The 13027-nt window shown below is 31.5% G+C and overlaps 1 protein-coding gene across 1 annotated transcript; it reads left to right on the forward strand.

Annotated features, from left to right (window-relative positions):
- Positions 1-409: 409 nt before the first annotated feature.
- Positions 410-9935, forward strand: LOC148307266 (estradiol 17-beta-dehydrogenase 8-like). Its single transcript, XM_088263662.1, has 7 exons — positions 410-717; positions 2178-2315; positions 2964-3148; positions 4754-4862; positions 5452-5536; positions 7119-7234; positions 8744-9935. The coding sequence occupies exons 1-7, from the start codon at positions 669-671 to the stop codon at positions 8833-8835; spliced, it is 774 nt and encodes a 257-aa protein (XP_088119788.1). The 5' UTR covers positions 410-668; the 3' UTR covers positions 8836-9935.
- Positions 9936-13027: the final 3092 nt, after the last annotated feature.

Genomic DNA, 13027 nt, shown 5'->3' on the forward strand with positions numbered 1-13027 from the left:
CACACTCGGCTACTGTACTATATGTAATGGATTCAATTCCCAGTAGGGGTTAAATAAATATCTGTTTTTTTCACTCTAATATTTATTAAATATTACCCTGAACTGGTACCTGATTGGAATGCAGATCACCTTTCCTTCAAGCGTTAACGATTAAGATAACCCTGCATTTATATAATGCAGAACCCTATGCACCATTGGATGCGAATAAGGGCTAGAAATGTTTTATATGTAGTTTTACATACAGGAATATGTTTTTTATGTTTTATCTTTAGTTTTCGACCTTTTTTGGTGATGAGTGATTTGATTTTAACGTAAAATATATTTGATTAAAAAAAAACGCAGTATATTGGTTATTTTTATTTTTATAATTGAAAAATAACAAAATTTTCAAGAAAGTATCGAGATGAATATCTTAAGTACTGGCAATACTACAAGTGTCATTCTGTCACTATCAACTATCAACAGTTGATATGAGTTTAAAGTTATAAATACAAAACTTTAGACTTTAGATAGCAGTTTTAAGGTTAGGTAATTGGAAAGATAAGAGTTGTTATAGAAATTTAGTGAAAAAATACACTCTAGTCACGTTTTTCTAACGCCGATTTTCGCTATTACTTAGTAATTTATTAATTTTCGTACGTTTATTTGCACAATTTTTAGTAAAAAAAATGTTGAGACCGAGTGGAATTGTTGCTGGTAAATTGGCCTTCGTCACAGGTTAGTTTCTAATCTTATTCATGCATAATTAAGTATAAAACCTATACTTTTCATGAATAATACATAAGTGGTTTTTTGGTTAGATTTTGACAAAACTTTTCAAGTCTCATTTAACCTCAAAAATTAGATAACACGCTGTGTATTCCATAGTAATTACGATAACCAACTAACCATAACGCTGCTTCCCTGCAGGGGTAGGCAGAGAGAATAGAATGCTACACTGCTTTGTCTTTACCATCAATCTTCGCCTCTTTCACATTTATGTATCTCTTCATGCATACCCGCCGATTGTTCCTACCCTTGACCTATTTACATTTACGTATTTTAAATACTTGATCTTGCCAAGTTTTATTCATCTTTCTTTGCCTCTATTTTCAACTAAATTCGCCTCATATCGCTCACTCCTTTCAGCAACGTCATATATAAAAAAAATTCAATTTTCAGTTGTGCATTTTTTTGGAATGCCCAGAAAATGTACTATATCCCAGCAAAAGCGGCATATTTTTAACTTAATATTTACCCGCTACAGGGCAGAAAGTGTTGTTTTTGTATTTTGAACAAAAGGTATTGAATAATTATTTTTTTAAATATACTAAATATTTTTCAAATGGAGAAAAACATTCAGGTTTTACCTAAAAAGATCTGTTGCACAGTAAAAAGTTCAATAAGTGGCTTGATATTTATTTTTAATACATTTTATTATATTTTTAAACATTAAAAACGATCTCCTGAAAAATCAAGTTTTTTGATATATGACGTTGCTGAAAGGAATGAGCGATATGTTTGTTTTACAATTTTATTATTCGTTTACTCATTCGTTCCACAATTGTTGTATCAATATTGATAAAAAACTGACAACAATGTGTTAAGGCTTTGATCACAAGCTTGTCTCAAGCATTCAAATCAGAATGCGTTCAGCCACGCTCAGGGCTGGTCGTGTGCTCACGCTCAATTTAAAAAGAAAATGTATTTTGAAAATTTTTTAGTTTTTTAGAATAGAAGTACTTGCATAGAAAAAAAAATTCTTACTTTTTACCTTTTAAAAACTCTTTTCTTCTCAAAACCGTGTAAATATTTCAAAGAAAAACTAATTTTTTTAATGCAAAAACGATATTTTAAGAAAAAAAAAACATTTACGTAAAATGTTATCCTGATTTAGAGAAAATAAAGTTGCGACTTATCGAATACTTGACCTACAGTAAAATGTTGTGGGTAAAACAGAAAAATAATCTGAAGTGAATAGTTTTAGTATTTAGATACAACCACAGATGGCAGTACAAGTGCCATTTTATAAAAAATGTCACCGAGCATTAGTTATAAGCGCGGCCGTTCATATGCGCCCATAATCCCATTAGGAAATTTTTGATTGCACTATCATGCACAGCCACTCGCCCGTACATGTACGGTTAGGTTAGTTACAGGTTAGATATGCCTATTTATCTCTTCATCTGTGTTTCTAGGAGCTGGTTCCGGAATCGGAAGAGCAACATGTCAAGTCCTGTCAAGAGAGGGTGCTACAGTCATCGCTGCAGATAGAAATCTGGCCGCTGCTGAAGAGACTATCAAGTCCTTTATGGCACCAGCTGCTGGGGACCAAGGTATGGCTTGCTACTACTTCCAAATGTGCTTCTTCTTCATGAGCTCTCTGTCCTTCACTGCATAGGGCTCTTCCCCTTCTTTCCATTTCCTCCGGTCGGTTGCTGCTTGCAGCCAGTTTCTCCCCCCCACAGCGACTATGTCGGACCATCTCTTTTGGGGTTGTTACGACTTATAGTACTGGATCACTTATGATTAAGAAGACGGAAACGCGCAAATGAAGACAATTATTTATTTATCGAAAATTACAAAAGTTATAAGGGCGAGAAGAACAAAGCGACGCCAATAAACAAAGACCGAGCGCGACGTATATACGTTTGAATTTTAATCTTATTTGAGCACACAAAAATTTGTCCTCCACCCTTTAATTACGATTTTAAAGGAGTTACATATGGTGGGGACAATATTATAAACAAAATAAAAGTCGATGAACTGCGTCTCTTTGTTCTTGTCGCATACATTTATGAATATAATTTAAATACACAAATTCTTAAAAAAAAAAACACAAATTTGGAAGGAACAACTCTTGTTATGTCTCTTTTTTGTAATTGTGAAAATTCAACACCTGCACCCACAAGATTTACATACAGCAGGCAATTTTCGGATACTTTTTTCACCAAAATTCAAGTGTTTTTTATATTTCTTCACAGATCACACTCCCCTGTCTCTAGATGTGATTAAATCGGACCAGGTTAAAAATGCTTTGGCAGAGGCCATGAGGATATACAAGCGACCTCCAACTGTGATTGTGAACTCTGCTGGAATCACAAAGGACAATTGGCTCGTCAAGATGTCAGAAATGGACTTCGATGATGTTATCAATGTCAACCTCAAAGTACTCTTATTTTATTTATTGATTTGGCGTTTCATTTGTAGAACTCCATTTTAATTTATGTACCAATTTTTTAATCAAACACAGATTTTTTGAGTCTACTAAGTTGTATTTTATTAACCAAAACACATTAAAAATTAATATTATGACAATTCGCTCACTCCTTTCAAGAACGTCATAAATCAAAAATCAACAATTTTCAGTTGTGCATGTTTTCAGAATGCCCAAAAAATGGTTTTACCTTTAAAGATGTATTGCACACTAAAAAGTTCAATAAGTGGCTTTATATTTATTTTTAATACATTGTGTTAGAGTTTCAAACTTTAAAAACGTTCTCCTGAAAAATAAAGTTTTTTGATTTATGACATTCTTGAAAGGAGTGAGTGAATTGTTTCGCCTAGTTATGGCATTTTAAACGAATGTCATTCGTTTTAAAATGCCATAACTAGGCGAAACAATTGTCACTTTATTAATTTTTTATGTTTTTGTTAATAAAATACAACTTAGTAGACTCAAAAAATCTGTGTTTGATTTAAAAATTAATACATAAATACTCTTACTTTACTTACTCTTTTTATAATTAGATCTACCTATTCAACATTTTAACCATTGCATATACAGGGTGTCCCATAATCCAACGTATTCCTTTTAAGGGGTGTAAGGCCAGCTGATGACTCACCATAAAATGAAAATATGACCTCTGTAAAAGTGCCTTAGTTATTGAGATATTTCCACTTTTATGAATTTTCCGAAAATCTACGCCTTAGATCAGTTTTTTGAGTGCCACTTTTTCAAATTTTCATATTTTATGATTCTAATTTATGTTTTACAATACTGAATAACTATTTTGTTGATCATAGTCCAAAATATTACCAATACTGGCTTGCCTTGGCGGAAAAATAATATCAATGCCAATAATATAGTATTATTAGAGAATGTTTTTTTGTAAGCAAAGTTGCCTTTATCAGTTTTTTGAGTGCCACTTTTTAAAATTTTTCATATTTTAGGATTAAAATTTATGTTTTACAATACTGAATAAGTTTTTTTTTATCACAGTCCAAAATATTACCAATACTAGCTTGCCTTGGCGGAAAGAAGATATTAATGCCAATAATAGAATATTAATAGAGAATGTTTTTTTGTAAGCAAAGTTGCGTATAGCCAAGGGCACTGATGTAACGTATGGGGTTGTTAACGCATGGCTAAAATAGGATGCAAATGTGGCGTATGTGGTGTTTAATGTCTTGATTTTAACACATTGATTAACGCTAGCGCCTTCATTTTATAAATGACATTTATCATTGTAAAATCCATTACAATCGCTAGCTAGACATTTATCCGTCTCCGTAGTGTAATGGTCAGCTCGTTTGATTACCATACTGGAGGTCTCGGGTTCGAATCCCAGAAAGGGTTCAAATAAATGCAAGTGATTTTTTCACTCTAATATTTATTCAATAGGAAGCGGAGGGCTGATCATCTTTCCTTCATATGTCAACGATCAAGATAATTTTGCGTTTATATGATGCAGTGCCCTTTGCACCATTGGCTGTGATTAAGGGTTTGAATAAGATGACGTATATCACATTGGTTTTTGTGTTAAATTTTCAGGGAACGTTCCTCGTGATGCAAGCATTTGCAATGGCTATGATCGACGGGAAGGTGTCTGCTGGTTCTATTGTTAACATAGCCAGTATTGTGGGAAAAATTGGAAATATGGGTAAATATTACACCTTTTCTCATACTTTTTTTGATGGCCCCCAATGATGCTTAGGGGCACTGCATCCGTAATTTCACCATTCGAACATCCATACCGCTCACTTCTTTCAACAACATCAAATATCAAAAATCATTATTTTTCAGTTATGCATGTTTTCGGAATGCCCAGAAAATTTACTATATCCCAGCAAAAGCGACATATTTTTAACTTAATATTTACCCGCTACAGGGCAGAAAGTGTGGTTTTTGTATTTTGAATAAAAGGTATTGTTTAATTATATTTTTTAAATATACTCAATATTTTTTAAATGGAAAAAAAAACATTCAGGTTGTACCTAAAAAGATCTGTTGCACAATAAAAAGTTCAATAAGTGGCTAGATATTTATTTTTAATGCATTTTATTATATTTTTAAACTTTAATAATGATCTCTTGAAAAGTTTTTTAATAAATGACGTTGTTGAAAGGAGTAAGCGATACATGGTTTTGCCGCACTAAGAGATAGCATTTTGACTGAATTCAGTCTACTTTCATTCTTCTTTTGCCAACTCCATGCTTCTCTCTCATAAAGTACTATCTTTTATATTATAGGTCAGACAAATTACTCTGGAAGCAAAGCGGGTGTGGAAGGAATGACAAGGACAGCTGCTAAGGAATTAGGGAAATTCAATATAAGGTATGTTTAAAATTGAAGCGCATATTTCCATTTCCCTCTTAACTCTTTGGTGGGCAAATTTTATTCCTCATAACTACTTTAAATAACTTACGTGTAATTATACTACATAATAACAAGCCATTTTATAATATAAATGTAAAAAAAAATATAAAAAAAATACTCGTGGTAAAAAGATATTCGTGTTGGGAAGCATATATCCCACGGAAAAATCATCATATTTTTTAAAATATTAATTATGCGTAAAAAAATATAGAAAATACACAATTATAGTAGCTAAACATTAAATAAACAAAAAGGACAGAATATTTTAATATTTTTTCATGGAAATTTTTGAAACTTGGGTCCACGCAAAGCGGCACCTCGCACCCGCTGCAAATATACGAGTATTTGGTACATTTTTCGATTGCTTTGGTACTGCAGCCCTGCACCGTCTATAAGTGCCACATTTTTCCATTCCATTTTTTAGCCATCTAAATATAAGAATGAAAGTACGCAGTACAAAAAAAACATAATTAAAAAAAAATACACTAATAGTTTTGGTCACATTTAGTTGCATGGGATATAAATTTCCCACCAATTTGACACTTGATTATAAATGAACGACGTGCGTGTTTTCAAATATATATTAATCAATGTAAACATTAATACATACCGTGATAGAAATATAATAGTAAATAGCTTAGAATGCACTTATCGCTGAATAAAACGATTTTTTTTTTTAAAAACTCAGAATTTTTGTCAATCTGACACAAAAAATCTCGACTATGTCCACTCCGAACGATGTACTGTCGAAAACTTACCGTTAGTTGTAAAATATTTGATTGGAAAAGATATCCAGAAAAGATCCAGAATATGTCAGCAGTTGACATTAGTATAACCCAAGTGAAAACACCGCTTCCCAATGACTTTTTTGTGTCATTTCCTTAGGTGGGAATACATCTTCCCACCGCCCACGAAAGGGTCAACACATTTCGGAACGACAACGGAACGACATTAAAGGCGATACTGGAATGATCATGTAAACAGAATGTCAGATGACAGACTTCCACGTATCGCCCTTCAAGGAATCCCTGAAGGACGCAGACCCCCAGGCAGACCTCCAAAAAGGTGGAAAGACAGCTGGGAGTCAACATCCCAAGAGCTTCAAGCGGAGGCACAAACAGATCCTTAGGATCTAGAAAAAGAAGAAGAAGAAGAAGACATTTCGGAAAAGTGTTTTTTACTGCTGGCAACGGGATTTGATAATTGTGAACATATAGTTTAGACCTCAACAAAGAGATTGGTAAATAATATTAATACAAAAACATTAAATAATTCCTTCTTTTCTGACTTTGAAATGAAGCCGGCGCAGAGGGTGTTTAGAATTTAGTCCATAAACCCTAATGATGACAAGGTTCTTGTCAAAACCGGTAGGTTAATGTGTACTTATAATAAAAAAAAGTGGTTAAAACAAAGTTGTTTAATTTTATAAAGTTTATAAAATGTGTCACAAAGTATCTGCGAAAAACATTCAAGAAATGATAACTTTCCTTCGTAACCCCATAATTTATACGAAAATCTTATGTTTATAATTTTATTTTAGGGTGAATTCAGTGTTACCAGGCTTCATCGAATCCCCCATGATCTCCACGGTGCCTGACAAGATCAGAGAACTGATTTCTTACCAAACTCCCCTCAAAAGAGTCGGCCAAACGAGCGGTTGGTATAGTCAATGACTTTTTTTTAATACAGCAATATTTATCACTTGAAAAATATAAAAATAACATTTAGTTTTTAATTTTTTTTAAAGTTTAGATTACATTTTCATTTTATGTTTTGTAATAATTTCAGTTATACTGTGACTTTTTTTAATAAGGCAATATTTATCACTTGAAAAATATAAAAATATCATTTAGTTTTTAATATTTTTTAAAGTTTAGATTACATTTTCATTTTATGTTTTGTAATAATTTCAGTTATAATGTATACATTAAAATAGGTTTTATTTAATTTCATTAGGGGTTCATATGTTTACAAACATATTACAATATAATTTATATTTGAAGCACTAACTTTGTGATTTTCCATTTTATCATTTTTTTTGTTTTTTTTTTAAATCACTATGAATATTTTATTATAACTTAATTATAATGTCTACCGGTTTCGAAGCTAACCGCTTCTTTATCAAGTATTAATCAGTCTTGATAAAGAAGCGGTTAGCTTTGAAACCGGTAGACATTATAATAAAGTTATAATAAAATATTTATAGTGATTTTAAAACAAAGTTATATTTTTATTATAAAAAGGAAAATCACAAATTATAATTTTATGAAAAAACTATGTTTTTTTGTAAAACAAGTCCGCCTCCGTAGTGTAATGGTCAGCACGCTTGGCTACCGTTCTGGAGGTCCCGGGCTCGATTCCCAAGGGGGGTAAAATAAATATTAGTGATTTTTTCACTGTCATATTTATTCAATATTACCCTGGACTGGTACCTGAAGCGGAGGGCTGATCACCCTTCCTTCATGTGTAAACGATCAAGATAACACTGCGTTTATATGACGCAGTGCCCTATGCACCATTGGGGTGCGGATAGGGGTTTTATATTATTATTATTTTTGTAAAACAAACTCCCTCTCACACGTATCTACTTTATTAGAGAGGTAGAAAAATTATATTTTAAAATGTTTTGTATATATACCAACGTTTTTTAATTAAATGTATTTTGTAAATAATAAAATAATGTTTTACCATTTTAATTTTGTGTGTAATTTTGTCCCCCTCCGTAGTGTAATGGTCAGCACGCTCGGCTACCGTTCTGGAGGACCCGGGTTCGATTCCCAGGGGGGGTAAGAATAAATATGAGTGATTTTTTCACTGTAATATTTATTCAATATTACCCTGGACTGGTACTTGAAGCGGAGGGCTGATCACCTTTCCTTCATGTGTAAACAATCAAGATAATACTGCGTTTATATGACGCAGTGCCCTATGCACCATTGGGGTGCGGATAAGGGTTTTATTATTATTATTATTAATTTAGTCTGAATGTTATTGTAATAAAAAATGTGTCAAAATTAAATAGTGTGTTGTATGAACCAGTTATGTGATCTTGGTGGTCCAATGGTTGAAGTTAATAGGAAAAATCAATATTAAAAATATCTGAGATAATCTTTTGTATTCGATATACCTTTTTGTGTATAATTTTATTTTTCTTTAAATTTTCAGAGGTTGCTGAGGTTATCACATTTATTTCTTCCGACAAAAGTTCATTCGTCACTGGAGCATCGATAGAAGTGACTGGCGGCTTCTCCAACTAAAAATATTAGAACTAATCAACCTGTCTGCGAGTATGGCCATACATAATAGTCCTAATAAAACTTTCCTCTAAGGAGGATGGGCGTAGATGAACGGCCACGCTTATAACTAAAGCCTTATAATGCCCTTGAAATGTTGTAGATATTACGGAAATTTCCTTATAATTTCTCAAACTACACCCGTATAATTCTTCTTCTTCTCTGTCTTATTCCCAATTGCTGAGGGTTGTGACCCTTGCAGAAGCAATGACTCTTCTCCAGTTATCCCTTGACTGCGCTGCACGTAGCACTCCAACCACTGAGGTGCCTGCTGCTGCCTTAATTTGATCTAAACTAAAGCCTTCTAATGCCCTTAAATGTTGTAGATATTACGGAAATTTCCTAATAATTCCTCAAACTACACCCGTATAATTATATAATAATATAATTTAAAGTATAATTCTTGGAAACTTGATTATACTCGGATTTTTAAGGATATTGAGGAAATTTCCCGATAATTCCCATCTTTTGTATCAACGCATTGTAACCACAATTGATAATGTAACAATATAACAAAAGTCAATTTTTATTAAATTAGGTGAATCATTTTTTATATTATTTATGTGGCCATACAAAATCCAAGGAAAGTTTTGCAAGGCCATCGGCCAAGCAAAACTTTCCTCAATGAAGTATGGGTGTACATGAACACCCGCACTTATAACTAAAGCCCGGTGATATTTATTTCTAAAATAGCACTTGTACTGCCATCTGTGGGTGTATTTTAACACTTAAATCAAACTTCAAATTATTTTTCTATTTTACCCACAACATTTTAATAAAAACAATTTTTTTCTGGCGTTATCGTAATTAACCGACAAGACACACAAAGTGGCTTTTTGGGTCTCTGCATTTTTTTTATGTTTAAAATTGTTATTTAAATTAATGTATACAATTTATGTTACTAAAAAAAATATATTAAAAAAAAATTACTCTGTCAAAAAAAAAAAACTATGATGTAAAACATAAATTATTTTACAATAATTTGAGTATGTCCAAATACTTGTTCACAAATCTGGATTTTTTCCAATTAAAGGAGTTATTTTTCATATTATTTTGATGTGAAACATGTTTACTGGTCTAAATATGTTGCTTATAGCATTGACCATGATAAAAAATTATATAAAGTAAAAAATAAATTAAAAAAACTCACATCTCAGTTACAGTTTTGTCCGCAGAAACTCACTCCTAGTATTTTAGCACTGACTATCTAAAAAATTATGATATCATTTCCTTTATTTTTTTCGATATTGTTAAAGTGAAATTAGGTACCGTAGAACGGGGCTACTTGAACTTTGATGTGTTATTTGAGCCCAGTACAAAAAAATATTTAGATCATGGTATCGATCGAAGTATCGTGACAATAAGTGTCACCTGTCAGGGAAACAATGAATCATGTTGATACGTTTATTATTGTAGACCAAATGCAGATTAAATTTTTTTTGTACTGGGCTCAAGTAACAAATCAAAGTTCAAGTAGCACCGTTCTTCGGAATGCAAAGTAAACTATAAGATCGAAATACTACCTCTTAAAAATATTTAATATTCAATATGCAATTTATTATAATACTCTAAAGCTGGGTATCTACAATTTCAGCGAATTTGTAGCCTATTACGCATCCAGAGTAGTCGTTGTTCTTGCATCATTCGAAAAACGCACACTCCACATTGTGCTCAGCTGTCGTCTGCAGTATGTTTGCTGCCAAACCTTATTGAAACATATCTGTCAAATAAATGTGAACCGTCGCGAGCTCTAAGCACCTAAATTCTTCCACTAGAAGACATCACATATCGCTCATTCCTTTCAACTACGCCATATATCAAAAATCGTCAATTTTCAGTTGCGCATATTTTCGAAATGCCCAGAAAATGTACTATATCCCAGCAAGAGTGGCATATGTTTAACTTGATATTTATCCGCTACAAAGCAAAAAGTGTTGTTTTTGCATTTTGAAGAAAAGGCATTGTTTAATTATTTTTTTTAATATACTAAATATTTTTTAAACGGAAAAAAACCTTCAGGTTTTACCTAAAAAGATCTGTTACACAGTAAAAAGTTCAATAAGTGAGTTGATATTTATTTTCAATACATTATATTATAATTTTAAACTTTAAAAACGTTCTCCTGAAAAATCACACTTTTTGATTTATGAAGTTCTTGAAAGGAGTGAGCGGTATATGATAGATACGCAACTTTATATTTGAATTTATTCCAAATATCATATATTTTTTTTACTGATAGCATTTTAAAAAAAATGTATGTATTTTTTAAATAACTTGTACTAAAGTTATAGGCGCAAACTAATAATGATTTATTTTTATATACATTTTTGTAAATACTACATATAGAATGTTTTCCATTAATTGCTCATAAGGAATGTATTTTATTTATTGTATATATCATTTATCTTTTTTATAATGCATCTCTAAAATAAAAATATTTTATTATACTTTCTGTTAGTTTTAATTTTTATTTTATCAACCCACATAAAAATGGTTCGTAAAAATATTTATTTGCTTTATATATATATATATATATATATATATATATATAAAAGCAAATAAATATTTTATATATATATATATATATATATATATATATATATATATATATATATATAATTTTTATTTTTATTTATTTAATATATTTACATTTTTATTTATAACATAATACATTTGAATCATTTAAACATATGGAAAACTTTTATATTTCGATTCGCTGTGCCTCTCCATAAAAGAGACTGTGCTCTTGTGCTTGGAGAGGGACATACACTCGTGGTTTAATGTTATATGATAAAAGATATAATGGTTTTTTTTGTATATTTTTTCAAGATTTAAATGTAATGAGCTTTAATTTTTTTCTTTAGTATTTTTATATCATCTATTTTTTTATTTCTTTATAAATTATTTATTGCTTTCATTTTAATTCTTTACTTTACACACGTGTAACATTCACCATTCTACCCATGGAATGTGTACTTGATTACGCATTTTTATCGATTGTTGCATGGTATGTCACAATAATTCTGAAAACATCCAAAGCATTGGTCTGTATGTTCCTGATAGTTACCTAAGACAGCGTCCGCATACATTGTTTCCCATTTCTAAATACATACAGGAACAAGCTGCTGATGGTAATGCCTGTAGGAAGAGCTACCGCTATGCTGAACAATATCACGCCGGATATTGATCTGTTTCATGTGTCTGAGGGAGTATTTCGAAGCTGGAATCTTCTACAACTTTAACAAGAGATTTTTTACTCCCTTTGAAATTTGTTGTATTAATACATATAAGCTTAAATGTTATTTTTTTATGTTAATGTTAATTTTTTCATGAATTGATTTGATTTGATTGGCAACCACACTACTTACATTTTTGGAACTCACTTAACCAGCCTATGACAAGTCATAAACCATACCTATGAATACCAGACTTCCATATTCTTCTTCATCTATGTTGAGTTCTAAAAATATATATAATTATTATATTTTTCGCAAAGATCAAATCACTTCATGTGTCTTGTCAGTGGAGTTCTAAATAAATCCCACACTGATTTTGACATCTCAACATGGAAGAAGAAGAATATGGAAGTCTGGGCATTTACAGGGCTTACGACTGTCATAGGCTGGCTTAAGTGATCACTTTACACACGTGTAACATTCAGCAATTCTACTCATGATTGACAACCACACTACTCAAATTATTTTAACTTCTAGATATATTAATCAAACTCCAAACATAGCATGAGAGAGTTCACTAGAAACATATATGGTGGGACGAGAAAAGCTTTTGTTAAGCTGAGACTCTTTCGTTTTGTATGCGAGGTCTAAATCCTAGATTATATTCACATACTTGAGAATCACACACTTTAACCAGCCTATGACGGTCGTGAGCCCTGTAAATGCCCAGATTTCCATATTCTTCTCCATCTATGTTGAGATATATAAAATAATGTAAAAAAAATAATTCTAATGGATCTTTGTCAGACGGGAGGAATATCTAATTTAACATACTCAACCTATAAAGGATTGTAATAGACTCGTTTTGTGTTTATGTTTATGTGTACAGCCGATATAATTAATATTTTCTTTATATTCATCATTTTCTTCTGGAAAATTCGCCTTCGAAAAAACGTTATTTTTGTAAGTTGGCAATTAAT

The sequence above is a fragment of the Brachycentrus maculatus genome, unplaced genomic scaffold, assembly GCF_059751285.1.
Source record: "Brachycentrus maculatus isolate JH-2025_06_01 unplaced genomic scaffold, ASM5975128v1 h1tg000202l, whole genome shotgun sequence".
Classification (NCBI taxonomy): Eukaryota; Metazoa; Arthropoda; class Insecta; order Trichoptera; family Brachycentridae; genus Brachycentrus; species Brachycentrus maculatus.